The 23,187-nt window shown below is 39.0% G+C and overlaps 1 protein-coding gene across 4 annotated transcripts in view; it reads right to left on the reverse strand.

Moving 5' to 3' along the window:
* The window catches only part of itga4 (integrin alpha 4), a 144,980-nt gene that overhangs the window by 36,943 nt on the left and 84,850 nt on the right, over positions 1-23,187 (reverse strand). For 3 of the 4 annotated variants that reach the window (XM_059647193.1, XM_048535071.1, XM_048535069.1), the window contains exons 18-21: positions 16,248-16,398; positions 8,214-8,309; positions 7,317-7,396; positions 6,891-6,980 (exon numbers count right to left, since the gene is read on the reverse strand). In XM_059647193.1, the coding sequence (XP_059503176.1) occupies positions 6,891-6,980; positions 7,317-7,396; positions 8,214-8,309; positions 16,248-16,398 (417 nt within the window). The remainder of the gene's footprint in view (positions 1-6,890; positions 6,981-7,316; positions 7,397-8,213; positions 8,310-16,247; positions 16,399-23,187) is intronic. The other variant, XM_048535070.1, reaches the window with a different exon arrangement.

A 23,187-nucleotide genomic window follows, 5' to 3' on the forward strand; every position in this document is an offset into this window, starting at 1 on the left:
TAACCAAAGTCAGCAGTAGAGCTATGTGCAGTGATTATTGCAATTAATACATGGTCACTAAATCACTCCTTCATCTCTGTCACAACTTTTTCAAAACATACAAGAACCAGTGTTGTCCCAAAGTTTCAGAGGCTGAATACAGTATAAATTGCCCTTATGCTAAACAGGGCAGAATCTAAACTGGATTCCAGCTTTACTTAGATTCAGTTCCATTTGAAGTAAATTATGGAATTTGGTCTATTGGTCTTTGAAGTAAATCCTTCACCTAGCCATTCCTTAGATAAAAGGGCCTATCAAGATGGGTTGAGCTTCCTTTAGAAGCTTCAATGGAATGTCTGCTTCTTCAGGCCAACTCTCCTTCCTTAAAGATCTTCATAGAGTAAGGTTATTTATCCCAGAGGAGATTGAGTATCTTTTTCTCATTGAAATGCTTAGAATAGAAGCTAAAGAGTTTTCTAAAACAAAAATCTTTTACCTTGTTTTGACCTTTGGACATTCTGTTCTGCCTTGGAACAGCAGATCAGTTTCAGCCAAGGCAAACAGCACTGATGTCCCCCTCCAAGTGTGTGCAGCCTACTGCAGCACAGACCGCTCCTAAGAATGTGGAACATGTCTTTTGAACTTGGATACATGCATGATGCATGGGATCTTCACTCCTCTGAGCTTCAATAACTTGCATATCTTTTATTTTGCAAACTCAGGTGTGTTCCTCCCAAGTGCTTGATAGTCATTTAAGTCCTTTTAAATTGTGGACTGAGTTGAGATGCAGGAAACACTATTTTGCATACAGCAATGTGTAAACAATGAGATATTTTTCAGTAATACTGCTTTGGGAATAATGATTGGCAGAGTCATTGGGGATAGTACCCACGCTGCTTTTCCAACAGTTCCAGGGGAACCTTAATGTCCATCAGCAAGGTCACGTGGAGTACTGGTTTAGCTTTTCGTTTATGAAACAGCATCTCCAATGTGGCATTCTCTCATAACTGCACTGAACTTAAGGTGTTAGTCCAGGAAAATGTGTCTTTGAAGTGGAACCTAAAGCACAATCTCTGATTCAAAGTCAAGGCTTTGTCACAAGCCTAAGGATCACACCTGTTGAAAATGAAGTGGATCCCCAGGCTTTATATGCATTATTGCTCCTTTATAAGCTTAGAATTTAAACTTCTCAGTAAAAAATACATGAAATGCACATGCAGTTCAGTATTTATGATTAACAGTTTGAAGTTGTAAAATGCTAGAAGAACTGCATGATCAAATATTAGCAGAAGACGGCACATTCTGTGGATGACCCTAATGAAATTTTCAGGCTTGGGACAGTTTCTTCATAATCTCTTTTTTAGATATGTTGGAAGCACCACATCAGAGGCACAGCAGGATGCCCACAAGCCTCAAGTTCTGGAAAAATGTGGAGACTTTTGGGTCAAGGGCAGGTCTCAGATTCATCCTCAGAAAATCCAGATGTCATTATAAAAATGCGCAACCTAAAAGGATCCAGATGAAAAACAACACTAATGGCCCCAGATGGGACTAGAAGTTCCTGAAAAATCTCTGACAAAATCAAATCCCCAACACAAGTAAATAATTAACTCAGAGAGTAGGAACTGCTGATGCTGCAGCCTGAGATAACAAGTTGTGGAGCTAGACAAACACAGCAGGCCAGGCAGCACCAGAGGAGCAGGAAAGCTGATGTTTCAGGTCTGGACCCTTCTTCAGAAACGGCAGAAATTTCTGAAGAAGGGTCCAGACCTGAAACATCAGGTTTCCTGCTCTTCTGATGCTGCCTGGCCTGCTGGATAATTAACTGCAGCTTGGCCTCTTCCAAATCTGACTTTGAGGTGAAAATAAAAACATTAAATGAAATAGACTTGGGGGAAGGAAATTATAAGCTTACAAAGCAAGAGTGTACACAGCATAATAGGGCAGTACTTGGATAATGACACCCAGAGTGGGACAGGAAGGGACAAAGTGGACAAATGGAGACAAACAGCAGTAAACAGGGATAAAATGGGCAAATGATGATATAAAGGCAAAATCAATGGCTCTTTACTTGAATACATGTAGTATTTGGAAAAAAATAATTAATGAAGAAAAAACAGGTTAATTTGTATGAGCTCAAACATTGCAGAGTTATGGTTACAAGGAGATAAATTCTGGGAACAAAATATTCAGACTATGTGAATTTTCAGAAGGATTGACAGGAAGAAAAGGATGATGGGATAGCTGTTAGTATAGGATGCAGTAAGCATGATAGCAAGAAATTACCTTCAATCAAATGATGTAGAATCCACATAAGTGGAGGTAAGAAAAACAAAGGGGATACAATACTGGTAAGAATCGTCTATAGCGTCCCTAACAAGAGCAATGCAGTAGAGTAGAGAATAAATCAGAAGATAATGAGGCCATGCTAAAAAGGCAGTATGCTAGTGATGGCTGACAGTAAACTTCGTGTAGTTTGGTAAAGTCAGATTGGCAGAAGTAGCCATGAGGAAGAATTCAAAGAATGCATTGGGAACACTTTCCTAGAATAATGTGTTGTGGATCCAGCCAAGGCTAATTCGGATCTGGTGATATGTAATGAGGCACATTCAATAAATAATGTCAGAATAAAAAGTCCCCTGGGAAATAGTGACCAAAACATGCCAGAATTTAGTGTTCAGTTTGAGAGAGAGAAACTTGGGTTGAAAATACATGGGCTAAACTTAAATGAGGGTAATTACAAAGGAATGAGGGCAGAGCTAGCTGGAGTGGACTAAGGAAGGAGTTTGGTGACAAATACAGTTGAGGAATAACAGCCTGCATTTAAGAAAATAGTTCACAGCTCACAATAAATGCATATTCTGGTGAGAAAGAATGATTCTAAGGAGAGGATATGCCAATAATAATTCAACAGCAAGTTAAGAATATCAGCAAATTGAATGGAAAAACATACAATGTGGCAAAGTTTAGTGGTGATCCAAAAGATTGGGAAAGTTTTAAAAACCAACAAATGGCAACCCAAGAAGGTTATAAAGAGGGAGAAAATAAACTGAGACGATAAGTTAGAAAGTACAATCAAGACAGAAAGCAAGAGATTCTTTAAATATATAAAAAGAAAAAGAGTGGCCAACATGAACATAGGTCCCTTACAAAATGCGACCCGTAGAATAATAATGGGAACCAGGAAATAGCAGAGGAGTTGAGTTAATACTTCGCATCAATCTTCACAGTAGATGAATCTAATAGCATTCCAAAAATACTAAATGATCAAGGAGCAAAAAGAGGAGGCGATAAACACAATAGTTACCACTAAACATAAAGTGTAAGTGTAACTGGTGGTGCTTGATGACCCAGAAGTCTCCTGAACCTGATGGATGTATCCTAGGATGTTATAGGAAGTACCTACAGAGATAGTGGATGCATTGGTAGCTATCTTCTAGGAATCCTTAGATTCTGGAAAAGTCCCAGAGGATTAGAAAACTGTAAATGTAACACTCATTTAAAAAGGGAAGGAGGCAAAAAGAAAAGGTAATGACAGATCTGTTAGCTCAATATCTTGCACTGCAAGAAGTTAAAGTCTATTATAAAGGATGTAGCAGCACAACAATTAGAAATACACAATACAATCAAGTACAATCCGTAGTTTTATGTGAAGGAAATCATGCCTGACAGATTTATTAGAATTATTTGAGAAGATCACCGGCAGGATAGATAAAGGAGAAATAGTGGGTGTAATATATTTAGATTTTCAAGGTATTTGATAAGTTATTTAAGGTACTTGGATAAGAGTCCATGTGTGGATGTAATATATCAGCATGGGTAGAGGATTCACTAAGTAATAGAAGACAGAGAGTAGGGATAAAGGCTGCATTTTTCAGCATGGCAAAGTTTAACATTCAGAGTGCTATGGGTTTAGTGCTCATATCACAATTATTTACAATATATATTTCGGAGGTGATGACCTAGTGATATTATTGCTGGACTTTTAATCCAGAAACCCAAGTAAGCAGACAGTGGAATTTGAATTCAATTCAAATCTGGAGCTGACAATCTAATGATGACCTTGAATCCAATATGAATTATGAAGAAAAACCCATCTGGTTTACTAATGTCCTTTACGGAAAGCAACAGCCATTCTTGCCTGGACTGGATTCCATGTGACTCCAGACTCTCGAAGTGATTGACTTGTAACTACCCTCTGGGATAGGCAATACATCCTGGCCTATAAAGCAATGCCCTCATCCCGTAAATGACTAAAAAGAAGACTTGGATTTGGAAAGTGAAGACATTTTAGCCAAGCTTGTGGAACACACAAAAATAGATGGGAAGGCAAGTGAAGATGATGGCACAGAGTTTAGATGGATGTAGATAAGAGTAGGCAAAAATTGGCAGATGGAATACAACATGGGAAAATATGAAATTATGTTTTTGGCAAGAAGACTAAAGGAACTGAATACTACTTAAATGGACAAAAGACTAGGAAGCTACATCATAGAGGAATTTGGGACTCATCGCACATAAATCACAACAAGCTAGCATCCATATTCAGTTTTGTAATGGGGAAAGCAAATAGAATGTTAGCCTTCATTTCAAAGGAAATAGAGCACAAAAATGGGAAAGTCTTCCTCAGTCATCGAGGTATTAGTTAGGCTTCAACTGGAATAGAGCGAACAGTTTTGATCCCCTTAAGTAAAGGGACAATAAAACAAACAACTGTGGATGCTGGAGATCTGAAAAACAAAAGAAACTCTGGCAGCATCCGTGGTGATTAAACAGTGTTAACTTTTCAAGTTCTGACTAAAGGAGGGTCACTGGACTTTAAGTGTCACTATTTTCTCTCCATAGATATTGCAAGACCTGCTGAGTTTCCCCAGCAGTTTCTCTTTTTGTTTATTTCTAAGGGAAGGTATACTGGCAATGGAGGTAGCCTCCACCATGTCTGCTGCATGGAAAGCAGAGTAAATAGCTTTGGGATTTTTTAAAAGTGGAGTCAGGCTCACAAAGTCCCAGGGTTTTAGTTTTTGCTTTCAGTTGTTGAAGTTGGGGTTTTTGGGAGTTGAAGTTGCTAGATACAACTCTTACTCTCCGCTGCTATAAAAAGCTCAGATTCTCTCTCTGCTCAAGATTCATTCCATTGGTGTTCCTTCTCCTACACATGAGGGAAATCTTATTGCTGAATGTGCCTTTCCCAAAGGTATGTTTATGGGATGTCGCTATATTGGAACAATTGATGAGAAATAGTGAAGTAATATTTTTAAGTATTTTGATAGAGTTACAGTTATGCCATTTTGTTTTTGTTTGTTTTTAGCCATAGCGTAAGAATAAACTGTTTTGCTTACAGTCTAGCAGCTTGAACAATTCAATCGCATCTGAAATGCAGCACCTTACACTTGCCTTAAATAAAATTTAGGGTGTACGCTATCGCCTTGAAGTGTTTTGAGGGGGTTTGGTTTGGTCCATAATGCTCTACTCTTGGAATTTGAAAGACAGACAGGCAACAGTATTAAAACATACAAGATTCTTACAGGATTTGATAGGGTATATCTCGAAAAGTTGCTTCCTTTTGTGAAAGAATTTAGGACCAGACAGCATATATACAGCAAAGTAAGGCATTGCTCATTTAAGACAGAGATGAGAAGGAATTGCTTTTGACAGTAATGAACATGTAGAATTCATGACTGCAGAGTACTATAGAGGGTTGGTTATCAAGTATATTCAAAGCTAAGATACACAGATTTTATATCAGTAAGGGAATCAACAGCTATGGGAAAAGTTAAGAAAACAGAGTCCAGTGGCATCAGATCAGCAACAAGATCATGAGGTGGCATGGTGGGTTCAATAGGATAAGCAGCATATTTCTGCTGTTATGTTTTGTTCTCTAGCTTGCTCACTGGCATCATCCAAAACAAATGCTTGGTGATTGTTATCAGAACCATTAGTTTTGTTTCATCAACTCAATTGATATTTATAATTCCACACATAACCCAGAGCTGTCTCAATGAGTTAAGATGATTCGTAACTATGTCAGGAGCTTAATATTTATATAAGAATAAGAACCATATTGTTTACAATACAAATATACAAAAATTAATGAATACAGGAAATATAGTAACCATTTGATTTACAAAATAGTTAGAAGCAGTTTCAGTAGTGAATTCACATTTTTTTCTTTGCATGTTTCAAATGAATGGAATGCAGTCTAATTTTAAAAAGGCATTGTGACAGTCAAAGATTATATTTCAACAACATTTATTTCTATAGCAGCTTTATGACATTGAAACATCCCTAGGCATTTCACAAGAGGACAATAAAAGAACATATGACACTGAGCAACTAAAGGTGATATTAGGTGATAAAATACAAAAGCTTGGTTAAAGACGCAAATTATAACGAATGTCTTAAAGGAAGTACAGAAGGTAGAGGGACAGCAAGGTGGCATGACAGAATTCCAACCCTTGGGCAGAAGCAACGTAAGGTACAACCATCAATTGCTTAGTAAGATAACCAAACCATATGCGAGAAGCCCCACTTCGCTGGACAACAGTGAACAGACAATGGAGGATGACAGTTTGGTCAATAATGTCCAAGGCTACCAACAGGTTGAGAAGAACAAGGAAGAAAAGTCTGCTTCTGTCCAAGTGGCATAGGTGAAAAGGATACTGTTGGTAGGCTGCTGGGGGCGTTGCGGTGGGGTAAAGTCCTGATTTCAGAGTGCCGGGAAAGGTGGGAACCGATTTGTGAAGTGGTGGAATTTTCAAGGGGTTTGCAAAGGAAAGGAAGGCTGAAGAAGGGATGGTAGTTTGCAAGAACAATATCATTTAGAAAGTTGAAAAGCATATAAAACCTCAGCCTCAAACAATCACAACAGTTATAACAATACTATTAACATCTGTATTGTGTACGCTGCTTACCCATGGAGAGCAACGTTAACCTCATATTTTAAGGGCAATTTCAGATGAACAAAGTTATCTTCAAGTAACTCCACATCCACTTCATTTTCACTGTCGGAGGATGTACACAACTTTAGATGTAGGAAATTAAATGTATTTATCTAAAAAATGAGTAATAATTTGTTCGCACATTCGAGGACTTATTAAAATAATATGCATATAAAACTTACATGCAATTAATAAAGAATCAGCCCTTGCACAAATTCATTCGTGACTTCAACTAATACCCTTTCACACATTTCCTCAATAAAGTATTCTCTCTCTGCAATGTTTCTCCGCATGGTTTATGATAAATGCTCACTCTTGCAAGGAAACAAAAAAAATCTGCCCCAACCTCTACATTTCACCAAGCAATATGTCCATTTTTAAAATTTAGGAAATGCCTACCAAGTCACATTAACTGTGATGTAAATGTCTTCCTCTGCTCTGGTGATGCTACTGGCATCTAGAAAAAATCTTAACTCCACCTGGGTGATAAGTACCAGAAAAATACAACTTAATGTGACTACACAATAACAGTTGAATTAAAAACATAGAAAAGACTAAATTTCACCTTAAACTATAAACAGTATAAAATAGATAAAAAGTTATAAATAAATAGAATAAGGATGTGCTCCAGATTTCTTTTCAACATCAACTTATTCATATTATACAATATATTTTGCAACATTCTACAATGAAAACTGTAAACAAAGTTTTTTTTATACACTTGGAGACAACGGAAAGCATTTCAAATCTGGTCACACAGCAAGCAAGGTTAAGTCTGTAATTAGTTATTATTTGCAGTCATTAAAATGTTGCTAAAAACTCATTGTGCATTGTTACGCATCTTGATATATTTCAGCTGCTTCAGTCTTTTTAGTGTGAGGTGCGCATCACTTTGTTTTTGTCATCTACTTTAAGCACCAAATAGTCTTAGGTCAGGGGCCTTAGGCAGAATGAAGCCTCTTTTTAACAATGGAGCTGAAACCTAATCACCGTATGGCATTTTTATATCAATGATAATATTTTACTTTCACCAATATTGTTTGGATTGTCTGAATGAGCTTAACCAGCAGCACTGACTTGTATTCAATTCTGTATCATGTTCCCTGTGAAATAACTTTAAACCAGTTAATCTTATTTTGTACCGAATAGCAAATTAAACAAAAGTGAAGGAAAAATTTTCAATCCCTCTGTTTAGCTTGAATTAGATTAAGGAACACGTGAAAGGACTGCTAACCCACTGATCTACACAGTTTATATTTATACTCCTCTTTAAATGACCAGATATAATTTCCGTACCTTTGATAAAAAATCCATATACAAATGTCCAATGACGCATTCTAGACTTGTTGAATTTTCATCACTGTCAATATTACACATTACATGCTTCTCCATCTGGAACCAAAAAGCACCAATCCTAATTAAGCATCAAACTACTGTCAGATTATTTTCAAATACTACCAATTAGTTATGCACCCCGAACACTTCTGAGATTTATAAAAATATTATTTTTGTTTCTGTAAAACATGTAATCTTGATAATGAAGCCCAAGTGTCAGTAAAGCTCAAGAATTCAGCATCTTCTTTGCTTCCTTTCAAAGTAAGAAACAGATAAAATTTGTCAAATCTGCCCAATTATGTGTTGGCCCAGAAATGCCTGCAATAGGAGTGTTGGCGATAAACTCTTGTACTCTATGGCCTAGTGAGTTTGCTGTGGGATGGGAGTTTAATCATGGTGGTAAATGGGGATCCTGCCACTTTCTAATGGTCATTCAATTAAGTCCAGGAGGGTAAAAACATATGGAAAGCCTTCCCAGCCAATTATTAATCAAAGAATTTAGCATCAAGTAATGTCCACTTCAGGGCCTTATCCTACCACTGCCACACACAGGAAGCAAACTCTGGCATGTCGCTTGCAACCTCCTTGGGAATTCTTTCATTCAACAGTGACATATACAGGAATAGTTAGAACTGCCAATGCTGGAGTCAGAGATAATACAGTGTGGAGGTGGATGAACACGGCAGGCCAGGCAGCATCAGAGTGGCAGGAAAGCTGACGTTTCAGGTCAGAACCCTTCTTCAGAAAAGGGGGAGGGGGAAGGGAGCTTGGAAATAAATAGAGAGGAGTTGGACGGGCTGGGGAAGGTACGTGGAATGGTGATAAGTCAGTGCAGGTAGGGAGTGGTGGGATTGGTCAGTGGGTGGGGTGGGTAGGTGGGACAGAAGATGGACTGTTTGTGTCAGGTCAAAGAGACGTGGAAGAGAGGGTGGGTTGATCATAGGATGAGGCTGGGGGGGGGGGGGATTCATTTTACAGAATGTGCTCGCTGTAAAAGTTTACAGCTTTGAGTTTAGTTTCATTTTAATGGTGCAAATGGTAACGTTTATGGAGGCTGGTGCAAACATCAGTGCCAATTCTCTAGCCATGCTAATATATCACTTCCATTACCATAAAGATCTTATTTTGTAACCTTTAGTAACTTTTCATGTGATACTTGAGAAACAGTCTTTTTTTGGGAAAAAAATGATGCTTTACATCAACTATTTCTCCACTTTCCATCCTGCTTGTTTCATCTTCAAAGAACTCTATTTCTTAAATAGGATATCCTTCCACAAAGCCATATTGACTCTGCCTGATTGTATTAGGATTACAAAAAGGGCAACACTCCATCTTCCCCAATTCTATTCCGCTATATGTGTGGCCATCAAATTATTCTTATTTTGTTCTTTTTGTGCTACCATTTTGTTTCAAATGCTACATGCATTCGGATACATGACCTATATTTTTGTAATATTTGATCTTACTGGATTTGCAATCTCTCGCCTATGATTTATTATTTCCTATCTTTCATGATACCATCCCTCTCTCTCACCTTATCTCTACTCTTTGATTGACCACATCTTCTCAAATTTATCCCTCATCCCTACTATTTAATTTTAATTCCCTGGTTATGCAGTTGAAATGGTTCTCGACCAGAAGGTGCTGTCATTTATCGTGTACAGAACACACATGCTCTACAAAACGACGTCCCAGCCTCCACTTGGTGTCAACAATGTAGAGGAGGCCGCACTGGGAGCAGCTTATGCAATAGGCCACATTGACAGATGTACAGGTGAACCCCTATCTAATGTGAAGGCTTTTTTTGGTGCCTTGGATGGAGATGAGGAGGCAGTTGTAGGGGCAAATGTAGTACTTCCTGCGGTTGCAGGGAATGGTGCCAAGTGGGGCTAGTGGGATCCGTGAAGCAGACAAAGGAGTCACAGAGAGAGCCACTCCAGAAGGCAGATATCCAGGGACACTGCATCAGTACTGAAGGGTTAGCTTACACCAACCATTCCCTCCCAACCCAACCTCTACCATTGCAGCCAGCTCCCCAACATCTACCTCCTCTGTAGCACCCATTCTACAATCATCACTAGCATGTCTGTGTCTTGGGAAGGTTTCATTACAGGAGCTGTAACCACATGATCACCAATTCTCTCACTGGTTGGGAACACAGTTGGCAGCACCTCTGGCCCTGAGTCCTGAGCCTGGGAAAGGCATACGGTTGGCCTGTAAGCTGCCTGATTGGCACAAACGCTGTTGCCTGTGCACGATTCCACTTGATAATTTATCCCCTTTCTGTCACAACTCCGACTACATAGCCCACGATTTGTAGCTTCGTAAAAAGTATTTAATATCATATGGACACTAGCGTAAGGCTAACTTTGTAGTATTGAAGTGGTAAAAGTGCTGTATTTTCCAAGGCATTTTACGTAAGGAATTCATTCAAAAACTTTTCAGGTTACTGCAATGTGTTTCCCTTGGCAGGAAATCCAACATTTAGCTAATGGTATAAATTAGCAGGGAGGGAGATTTATTACCAGAAGCTAGCCCTTTTCTGGGTTTGTCTTATGCTTCGAGTTAATTGAAAAGAAACACAGACATGAGAGCTTTGAGCTACAACTGGCTTGAAAATGAATCTGAAATCAAAACAAATGTTTGTCCAAGCTAATTTCAAGTTAGTAGGGAGAATATTTTTTCAAACTCAAGTTCTCTCTTTATTTTGATTTTCCAGCAAAAGTAGCCCAAGGCAGCTTAAAGGTTTTTTCTTAGATTAGATTCCCTAAAGTGTGGAAACAGGCCCTTTGGCTCAACAAGTCCACACCGCCCTTTGGAGCATCCCACCCAGACTCAACCCCCTATAGCCCACTCACCCCTGAACACTACAGGCAATTTAACATGGCTGATCCACCCAGCCTGCACATCTTTGGACTGTGGGAGGCAACTGGAGCACCCAGAGGAAACCCATGCAGAATGTGCAAACTCTGCACAGACAGTTGCCCGAGGCTGGAATCAAATCCGGATCTCTGGTGCTGTGAGGCTGCAGTGCTAACCACTGAGCCACCATGCTGCCTCCTTAAAGTTCCTTAAGGCAGAACAGATTGAGAGAATATTTGATGTGTACAAGGTGAGGGGGGATGGGGGGTTCCTAAATACAGTGGATGGGAAAGACCGCAGCAGTGGGGTCAGTAACTAGGAGACACAGATTTAAAGTGATTGGCAAAAGGATTAGAAGGGACATGAGGAAAAAAATCTTTCATGCATAATACACACCAAATTCTCAATGAAAATAATGGACTATATTTAAGATGGCATCAGCCATTCACAGTACTCCTACTTGCTTAAATATGTCTCAATGATTTTCCACTGGAATATATCGTGATAAAAATCCATTATAGAACGGTGCCTTCTACAGGAGAACTGGAGCCTGTTTTCCTTCTGGGGTCAGGAATGGACGTCAGAAGATTTGACCACAGTAAAATTAGTCTACTCATCCAACCCATTGATAATGATTGTAAATAGATGTGGTACTTTGCTAGTTACAGTTTACCAAGCTTAAATGACTCAATTTGTCCAAATCTCAGTCTTCTGTTAGCCAATTCTCAAGCCATGTTAATATATCACTTGCAATACCAAAAAGATCTTATTTTGTAACCTTTAGTAACTTTTCATGTGATATTTGAGAAAGAACTTTTTTTGAGAAATCAATATGCTTTACATCAACTGTTTCTCCATTTTCCATCCTGCTTGTTTCATCTTCAAAAGAACTCTATTTCTTAAATAGGATATCCTTCCACAAAGCCATATTGACTCTGCCTGATTGTATTAGGACTATAAAAAGGGCAACACTCCATCTTCCCCAATTCTACTCCACTATATGTGTGGCCATCAAATTATTCTTATTTTGTTCTTTTTGTGCTACTATTTTGTTTCAAATGCTACATGCATTCGGATACATGACCTATATTTTTGTAATATTTGATCTTACTGGATTTGAAATCTCTAGCCTATGATTTATTATTTCCCATCTTTCCTGATACTATCCCCTCTCACCTTGTCTCTACTCTTTGATTGACCGCATCCTCTCAAATTTGTCCCACATTCCCACTATTTAATTTTAATTCCCTGGTTATGCAGTTCACTTACTAGAACAGCAGCCTCAGCTCAATACCTTTCCAAAAGAATAGTCACAAATACTGGTGCCAGTGCCCCACAAACCAAAACACATTTATCCCACACCATCATTTCAGCCACCATTCATTTTTGTAATGATATTACCCGTAACTACTTGCACATAGTCCAAGTAATAATCCAGAGAACATTACCTTTGAATCTCTGCTTCTCAATTAATTATCCAGCTATAGAGACAATGTAGAACCTCTTTCCTGCCTTTGTCATTAATACGCATATTAACCACAATGACCAGATCCTCCTCCTCTCATTGTAAATTCCTCTTCAGCCCTGAGCAGATGCCCTGAAAACTGGCATGTGGCAGGTATCACAGCCTCTGAGATTTGTTCTTCGGTGCTGATAACAGGGTCAATCCATCTCCCCATATTCTCCTGTATTACCACCACATTCCTTTTCACTCTCCTATCTGAATGGACTCCTGCACCTCAGTGTCAGTTGGCTCATCCACTCTGCTCTTTCCCCACTTTCACTCAAACAAACCAGTTTGGCAAAGTCTGAGATCCCTGCATTCTGGTTTTCCTTACTTTCCTCACTCAGAGCAACACCTCAAATTTGGATTTCCAAAGATGTTCAATAAGGTACTACACATTAGACTACTTAATAAAAGCCTATTATGTTGGGTATAGTACATTATCATTGATAGTTGATTCACTAAGGATAGAAGTCAGGCTTGGGATTGGGGAGAGGGGTATTTTCCGAATGGCAATCTGTAACTGAGGGAGTATCAAAGGGATCATTGTTGGGCCCGCAAATATTTACAAAATATATTAAATGACTCAGATGGCAGGAGTGAATGTACTACTGCTGAGTTTGTGGGCCTTACAAAATATATGTGGGAAGGTAAGTAATGAGGATTACACAATGTCTGCAGAGCGATATAAACAGGTTCAGAAAGTGGCAATCAAACTTGGCAGATGTTATTATGATGTGGGAAGTTGAGAGAATTATGCACTTTAATGGAAAAAATAGAAGAACTTAATATTATTTAAATGGGAAAAAACTGCAGTAAGTTACAGCACAGAAGAATTTGCGAGTCTTGGTGGATGAATCACTATAAAAGCCAGCTTTCATGTTCAGCGGGTACTAGGAAATGCAAATCGAATTTTGTCCCTTATTTCAAAGTGAATAGAGTATAAAAATAGAGAAGTCTTGCTAAAACTGTATAAGATTCTAGTCAGACCACACCTGGAATATTGTGAATAGTTTTGATTCCCAAGGATCAAAAAAAAGGAAAGATACACTGGCATTGGAGGCAGTTTGAAGAAGGTTCAAGAGATTGGTTCTTGGTTTGGAGGGCTTTGCTTATAGAAGTTGCCTATGTTGGGCTCGTGTTCACTGGAGTTGCAACGAATGAAATGAGATCTCACTGAAACCTGTAAGATTATTAGGGGCTTGACTGGGTGGATGCAAAAAGGTTGTTTCTCCTTGTGGGAGAGTCTAGGGCCAGAGGGCATAAATTTCAGAATAAGGGATGACCTACTTAATACAGAGATGAGGAGAACTGTTTTCTCTCTAAGGGTAGCTGATTTGTGGAATTCTTTACTGCAGAGGGCTGATCAGGTTGGCTCAGTGTATATCCGAGACTGAGACAGACAGATTTTTAATCACTAAGGGAATCGAGTTTATGGGAATAATACAGAAAATTGAAGCTGACAATTGTTAAATCAGCTTTGATCTCTTTGAATGGTGGCATGGACCTGATGGGCTGAAAGGCCTTCTTAAACTCCTACATCTTATGGGTTTATAGCCTAACTGCAGAATCAGGTCAATCGTTGCACAATATGTTGAGAGTTTTGCAAATGCAGTCTGGTTGGCTACAGTCTGAATTTGCTTGTTGCAAACAGCTGAAAGAGCATGCTGTTTGACACAATCCACCAAACTCTGGCCCACATACTTCACATAACTAGCATCACTTTTGTGCTGAAATTTACATATTATGTTCCTCTTGTGCGATAGGCTACGAACATATGACTGCTGTTTGATCAATGTACAAGAAAAATACCATATCAACCAATTTCCCTGGCAGCTGCCAGGCCAGGAACACCCAGAAAACATGGTTCCAGGGTGGAGTGTAAGTCCCCAGGATTCGTGGAATTGGTGTAAAAATTTAAATTCGGACCATGTTTACAAATATAAGTACATCTCTCGTCTCACTATTTTAAAATCACATTAAGACATTCTGACTGCCAAGTAATCACACAGCAGAAACGTTAACTTCTCATTGTTCTGCCCTCCAGTAAGTAAGCATAATGTCCAACACACAGGAGTAGGAAGGTGAGTGCAGATTAAGTAATTTATCCTGTTACATGCATTGATTTAAGTAGCTAAACTGTATACGCCAATATGAATTCATGTTAAAACGAATTTTTAAATGTATTATCACATTACAGAACAGATTGTGGTCAAAATGTCCCAGTAATCAAATTTCTTCAATTTAATGTATTGCGTTTTGCACAATGTTTGATGATAAAGCCAAGATTAATTCTGGAACTACATGCAGTAAAGTGATAACAACTGTGCAGAAACATGAAAGGATAATGGCTGGCCATCCCAGCCTTCAAGCCTGCTCTATGGTCATGATTGATCGTCCAAAATGGTGTCCTATTCCTGCTTTCTCCCCACACTCTTTGATCCCTTTAGCCCCCATAACTGTATCTGCTTCTTGATAACAAAGAATATTTTGGCCTCAGCTGCTTTCTGTAGCAGAGAATTTCATAGCTTAAACACTTTCTGACTGAAGAAATTTCTCCTCATCTCAGTCGTAAATGACCTGCTACACACTGTGATCCCTGGTTCTGGTATATGGATCATAATAATGATTTTTGGGGCTAGATTTTCATTTTGTGACAAAGCTGACCAGTGAATTTGGAGAAAGCCAGCAAACTCTGTCGGGCAATTTCCCCTTTCCTGACATCAATTTTAATCTGACATCATGTCAAAGGATCTCCAGGAATACAGCAGCAGTGATGTCAGAAAGCTGGGTGCCATATTGCAATACTCTCAGATTGCAAACGAGGAAATAAAAAATACCCTTTTTTACTCCCCCAGAAAGTAAAGCCAACAATTGTGCTTAAATTGTGATAGAAGTTAAAATATTCACATAAACAAATTAAAAATATAAGTTGATTTCATTGTAATGGAGAATGTTGGCATTCGACAAATATGAAGTATATTAATTTAGCTTTTCAGGGCCAGTGAGGCTGCTTAGAAGCAATTATGAAGTTGAAAACAGTTAAAACCTGATTCAACGTGGTGTCAACTTTTCAAAGATTTTTACTGTGAAGATAATAGCACAAGAATAGAACCTTCATCACTTGAGAGATTTTCCCACTGAGTCTATTCAGGGTGATCTGAAACATGGCATACTCATAGAATGATGACAGTGGATGCTACGAATTTCACTGTCCTTCTCATAGAAAAATCCAAATCGCATTATTAGTTCCAAATGGTCTATCTGAAATAACAGCATCAAAAACACAGCAAGATACATTTTAATCTTCAAAGAAGCAAATAATATTGTGTTATACCATCACTTGGCCAATATTAGACATCCTTTGATCAAAACAGAACATTAACTTTTCTGTTAAGAAGAAGAAATGCTAACATTTCTGAAGAAGGGTCCCGACCCAAAACGTCAGCTTTCCTGCTCCTCTGTTGCTGCCTGGCCTGCTTTGTTCCTCCAGCTCCACACTCTGTTATCTCTGACTCCAGGATCAGCAGTTCTTACTATCTCATGTTAACTCTGATGTCCAGACGCTAAGCTAGATTGGTTAAACATCATTTGCAAATTTACGGTTTGTCAACATACATTATACTTACCACGTCAACCATTCTTATGAAATGTAAGTCTTTGTGAAATTTAACAGTTAGAGTTGTTGAATATGCATCGTCCCCTGCATTGAATACAGATACATTCAAAACAACCCTCTCTGCCTCTTGAACTGCCAGATAGGATTTGTTTACACGGGACCTAGGAAACAAAATCATTAAATCTAGCTTACTATACAAACATCACAAAGATTTTCTGACCATTACAATATGCATTGTAACCAAGCTCTTCGCTAGGTATATAAAGTGGGGAAAAAAAGGATTCTTTTCCATCCAACCATTATTTTTATGCTGTAAAAGCTAGGTGATATAACAACAAAGTTTTGCAATAATTATTACCCCTATCACGTCTATCTTTCTGTGTGCAGTCCCTAAAGTCTCTACAATAATCCTGATGCAGATCAACAAAAAGATTGCTGAATTTAAAAATGCTCAAACAAAGATAATGCTTTAATATTCCTGATTTCATTATAATGATTCTTATCTGGCATTCGCTATAAAAGTAAAATTAGAGGTTTGAATCTAGACACAAAGATTGTGATATTGTGGCTGTTTTCCTGCCAGAAAAACAAGACGTTTGTAAGATATTCTGGCTTTTACCCAGCATATTAGTCACTGAACACCTTTGGGATCAAATCTGGCAAGCAGACAAGTAGTAAAAGGTAAAAAAAAATGTGCATAACTTGGTTTCAGGGTGATTACAAAGAATAGACACAATAAACAAGGAAAGTATATTTTTAACCAAAATGAGAAGATACATTTTCATTATCAGCCACATTTTTGCATTACTTTTCTTTTGGCAAGGAATAACATTTCAACTATTTCCCAGAGAGTGTATTATCTGGCTCCTGACGATGTTTCCATGGTACTGCCACTGAGATGCCCATCAGTCTGGTGCCAAGCATATAGCAAAGCACCAGGTGTGCATCTGGGAGTGTGACAAGGGTACACTAAAGACTTCCACTGATGAATAATCTTTCTTCTGCCCTACACGAAAATTATTTGGCATAACGCAAAGTCAGACACTCATGCAAAGTACTGGCTCTGAAAATAATAAAAGTAAATGTGCTTTAATGATTTACTAAATTCAAAACTACGTGGAACAGCAAAATAATTTAACGCACAGTGATCACAGAATTATTAAATTATGCACAACTTTTATATTTTTCAAACTGTGATAACTACCACTATTTTCATCTATCACAGCACTATCTATTTGTCGCTCCCTGAACAAAAGAAAATCTAAATTCAAGGCATTAACTAGGCATCTTTGTAACATCTTCATGGATTAGGAATGTCTGATATAATCAGAGAGAAGGAAGTATCAGCTTCATACACATGTAAATTTAAGAAATAAATCATAACCTAAATGCTATCTTTGTGGCTTGACATTTTAGGGACATATTTCCTATTTAGGATGAGGTAGACGTAGTGTAATCTTTTAGAAGACTGGATGTCCGGTAATTATGCACATTCCACATAAACTCGATCATACTGGGCAAATGACACTTTTGCTGAAAAACGAAGCTGGTGATATGGTCTGGAATTTTCAGTCAGCACTGACAAGAGGTCATCATTGTTGAAATCACAGAAAGCTGCCGACAAAGATCCATTGAACCCTGCAGTGTGGATTCCCCTGTTCCTGACATTAATTTGATTCTGACACCAACAATCTAGCATAAAGTAAAGGTGAAGCCATCATGCAGGTTAAATAGCCAATCACACTGACAGGTATGTACAGTCAGCAAATCAGGCAATGAAATCTACTGATTATGCTTCCACATTTAATCATTCCACAGAGAGAGAAATAAAGATTAGCACATGTACTCAGGAAGCAGAAACATTCAATATCTTAAAATTCTGGAGAATTTTTATTTTGAGTGGAAAATTGATATTCTATGAATATAAAATCCTTTTTCAAAGCTAGAGACTCTGTTCAACAATACTCATTAGAGTCAGAGTGTCATACACCTGTACAGCATGGAAACAGACTCTTTGGTCCAACTCAACCATGCCAACCAAGTATCCTAAATAAATCCAGTCACATTTGCCAGCATTTGGCCCATATCCCTCTAAACCCTTCCTCTTCATGTAGCCATCCAGATGCCTTTTAAATGTTGTAATTGTTCCAGCCTCTGCCGCTTCTTCTGGCAGCTAATTCTATACACGCACCACCTTCTGCATGAAAAAGTTGCCCTTTACGTTCATTTTAAATCTTTCCCCTCTCACCTTAAACCTATGGCCTTTAGTTTTGGACTTCTCTATCCAACAAAAATGTCCTTGTCTATATACCCTATACATGCCTATTGTGATTATTTATAGCTTTTTATAAGGTCGTCCCTCATCCTCCGACACTCCAGGGAAAATAGCACCAGCCTATTCAGCCTCTCCCTCTCGCTCAAACCCTCCAACCCTGGCAACATCCTTGTAAAGCTTTTCTGAGCCCTTTCAACCTTCACAACATCCTCCCCATAGCAGCGACACCAGAACTGAATACAGTATTCCAGAAGTGGCCTCACCAATGTCCTCTCCAGCATTGCCTCCCAACTCCCATAAACAAAATGCTGACAAATAACGGCAAGCATATTCATTTTCCTGTCTACCTGGGACTCCAATGTCAAGAAACTACGAGCCAGCACTCCAAGGACTCTTTGTTCAGCAACTCTCCCCAGGACCTTACCATGAGGTGGTATAAGTCCTGCTCTGGTTTGCATTTCCAAAAAACAGCACCTCACATTTATCTAAATTAAACTACAGCCTCAGCATATTTGCCCATGTGATCAAGGTTCCATTGTACTCTGAGGTAACCTTCTTCACTTTCCATTGCACCCCTAATTTTGGTGTCATCTGCAAACTTACTAACGATACTTTTTAATGTTCACATCCAAATTATTTATACAAATGAGGAAAAACAGTGCACTCAGCACTGATCCTTGTGACACACAACTGGGCACAAGCCTCCAATCTGAAAAGCAACCCTCCACGACCACCATCTGATTTCTACATTCTGTAGTTTGCCAGTAAGAACCCAAATTACTCATTTATCTTGTGTGCTTCTTTTATTTTAAAACAGTGGTTGAAAAATCACACAGGTGAAATTTAAGATCAATTCAGTAACAGCTAAAGGTTCCCATCTGTGGGGATGTTAACAGCGCATCTTTTAAATAACATCAAATCTCAGGCAGATACTCTTAGATTTCTACGTTTAGTGTAGATGTGTGACCAGACATTGCTGTCAGTTTCACAGCTCTAATGATGATGAGGACCAACTGTTTTGCCCCACAACCTTAATATCTGGGTAATTAATAAGATATGTGTGATTAACCATGAAAAAGCAGAATAGAAAAGGAGTAGTGTTTAAACATTTTCTTAAATATAAGGCAGTTTCACTGCAGTAATTTCCTTTTCCAGCTTGCCTGGGAGGGGAATCCCTGTGGGTGCCATATAGACGTTCAGTACCTGACCTCTTCATGGAATTAACCTGACCCTCGGAAACAAATGAGATTAAGATATAGGTAAGAAGTGGTCAGCAGTCCAGCTCTATTGAGCTTCATTATTCTGCAAAATATTTTACATCCCTTTCTTTTACTTACAAAATCTATTTATTGGCATAGTTAAAAAGACTGCAAATCACAAAAATACAAATGCATTATTGGTTTTTGTAGGTGATCTCCCACTGGAGTTTGCCAGATTAATGACAAATGGAAACAAAACAGAAATCAATGTTCTTGATTTCAAAATGTTGTAAGTGTTTTTCTTTATGAAAACATTTTATTTATGTTCAGCTTCAAAACATCCATAGCTTAACTACAGCAAAAAATAAATATGGCAGGCATTTAAACAAAACAGTAAAGTCAGACTTTTAATTATTTTTCAATTTTATTCAGTTTGACCTATAAGCAGCTGTAAAATTTGAAAATGTGTCAGTTCACTTGCATTGTAGCTTAAGAAAATATTTTAAATTAACTTTTTTAAAATAAAACTTACTATATTAATTTTTCATGGAACATACAGCACAACATCAGGTTGTTCAGCCCAAATAATACTTGCACAGGTATTTATGCTTTACACAAATCTCCCTCCTTTCCATACACTTCATTTTGCCCTTAGAATATATTTTTTTCTGGCCTAGTTCCTTGCGTGTGCTCTCTAGTTTTCCTCAGAACGCATAGAAAATTGGAAACTCAACATTCTAATCTCTCTGAATATTGAAATGTAGGTATTTTTCTGAAATAACTCCAGAGGTCAGTATCCCATTGGTAAGTCGCCCTTTATTTACATGTGCATAATACTTTACTCTGGTCTGACTTCCTCAAAGCCTGCTCTCAGAGTGAACCGAAGCTCTGGCACTCCTGTTCATATCTATCAGCTGGGGCTCCCTGATTGGACCAGATTAACATCCCCAATCAGGGAACTCATATTCTATGAGGGCCACCTCAAGGCTGACCTTGTTACTATCACTTCATCCCTGCCCCTCTAAGTCCCAGGATGAAGGCCTGTTCTTTTTGTGTAGCCATTCCTGGGATGTTTTTCTGGGTCCGGTTCCTCCACTTCAGCTTCAGATACGGGCAATGTGTACCAGACCGTAGCTAGCCTCTTGTGCCCAGAGTATCTCGGAAGAAATCTGTCCTCGTTTTCAGGCAGTAAAAGGTGTGGAGGCTGTGACATCCATTGTTCCCATCTAAGATGCTGAGATTTCTTTGATGCTTCAAGGAGGAGCGAACCCATGGGTTCAGACAGCCTTTCTAGCTGTTTTGAGGGACCAGGTATGTTTCGCTCCTACCCCGTTTGAGTGTTTGCAGCTTTCATGTGGTCCACGTGCCTGTTCAGGGCTGCTTCTCCTACCTGAACTTTTGTACATTATGGGACCTGACCTCAGGTCGACCATGCCTCATACTCATACAGGGCCATTTCCTTGGTTTTGGCACCGAACTTGACTATCTCTCTTACTTACAGTAGTCTTGTGTCTGGCATTGGAGTTTCTGACGAGAAGATCCAATTTAACCTGGTGCGGAGTCTTCTCTCCATTGTCAACTCTGCTGGAGCTTTCTCTGTAGTTGTATGAACCGTGATCAAGTAGGAACTGGGGCAGTTCGATATTGAATGAAGCACTAGGGTGTTTTATTAAGTCTGCTTTCAATGTGTGGACTGCTCTTTCTTGCCAGATCATTGGACAATGGATGGTGTGGAGCTGTCCTTATATGCTGAATGCTATTCTACTGCTGGTAAATGATGGTCCATTGTTTGTAATCAGCACCTCTGGAAGCCTGTGTATTGTAAAAGATGCTCACTGCTTTTCTATCGTCGTCCCCGTGTTTGACAAATGAACTCTATGTACGTCCAATCACATTGACTGGGCAATCACAATGCCTAAGAACATTGAGTCTATGAAAGCACTGGCATAGTCGAAACGTAACCAAGTGCAAGGTTTACTTGGCCATTCCCACAATTGTGGGGAAGCTGCTGGTGATAACTCTTGTCTTTGTTGGTGCCCTGGGCACTGCCCCACCAACGCGGCTATGTCCACATCCAATCCTGGCCACCAGACATAAGATGTTGTTATCTTCCTTTTCATTTTGGAAACCCCTTGAAAGACTGTGGAGGAGTTCAGCCAATTCCTACCCGCGACCTTTGGTTGGGACAATCACTCTTTCTCCCCATAATGAAAGGCCCGTCCTCTAAGGTGATCTGGTCTCACCAGATCCAGAAAGGTTTCGACTCTCGTGATGATGAAGCTCTTGCTCTCCCCATCACCACCAGCTGTTTCAGTTTCGCCAGAATCGGATCTTTTTGCGTCCACAGTCTGAGACTGTCAGTTGTGACCAGACGTGTGCCAAGAGAGTTTAAAACCAGAACAAACTCTTCCCGTGGCAGCACCACAGGTGGTGTATTTGCCAGCAGGAGGTGGCTCAAAGCATCCGCATTTGCTACTTGGCCTCCTGGATGGTGTTCTATGGCAGCCCACTTCTGAAGTCAACCAGAAGCTATGGGTAGCATGGCCTGTTCCTCTTTGAGTAGCCCTAGCAGGGACTCGTGGCCGGTTACTTTCACAAAATTACATCCGTAATGGTATTGGTGGAACTTTCTCACACCAAAGGTGACTGCTAAACTTTCCTTCTCTATCTTACTGGAGAAGACATAATCTTATCATGAACATACAAATTAGGAGCAGAAGTAAATCACTTCTCCCCACGACCCTGTTCTGCCATTTAATAAAAGCATGGCTGATCTGAACAATTTACATTACTATCTGTCTGATAATCTTTCACCACCACGCTTACCAAGAATCTATCCATCTCATGCTTTAAAAAAATTCCAAACTCTTTCAAATGCCTTCCAAAAAAAAGAGTTACAAAGATATCCCATTCTGAGAAAAAAAATCCTCACCTGGATTAAACAGGCAACTCTTTACTTTTAATTTTAAACTTAAACTTTTATTTCTATATTTTTCCACATCAGGAAACATTCTTTCCACACCCACTTTATCAAGACCCCTCAGGATCTTGTATGTTTCAATCAAGTCACCCTTTTCCATTCTCTGGTCCAGCAGATACAAGCCTGGCCTGCCCAACCTTTCTTCATAAGGCAACCCACCCATTCCAAGGATTATGCTAATAAACAGTCTCTGAACTGCTTCCAAAAGGTTCACGTCCTTCCTTTAATAAGGAGCTCAAAACTGCAAATACTACTCTAGATATAGCTTCACTAATGCCCTCTACAATTTATGCCATACCTCCCGACTTTTGTGTCAAAATTCCCTTGCAATATGTAACAACAATCTACCATATATCCTAATTACTTGCTATATCTGATCACTAACCTTTTGTGAATCATGCAGTAAGACCCTCAGATCTATCTGGATCTCAGAGCTCTACAGTCTCTATTTAGATAATGTTTCTTTTTTATTCTTGCTGACAAAATGCATAATTTC

Source organism: Stegostoma tigrinum, chromosome 7, assembly GCF_030684315.1.
Source record: "Stegostoma tigrinum isolate sSteTig4 chromosome 7, sSteTig4.hap1, whole genome shotgun sequence".
In the NCBI taxonomy this organism is placed as follows: Eukaryota; Metazoa; Chordata; class Chondrichthyes; order Orectolobiformes; family Stegostomatidae; genus Stegostoma; species Stegostoma tigrinum.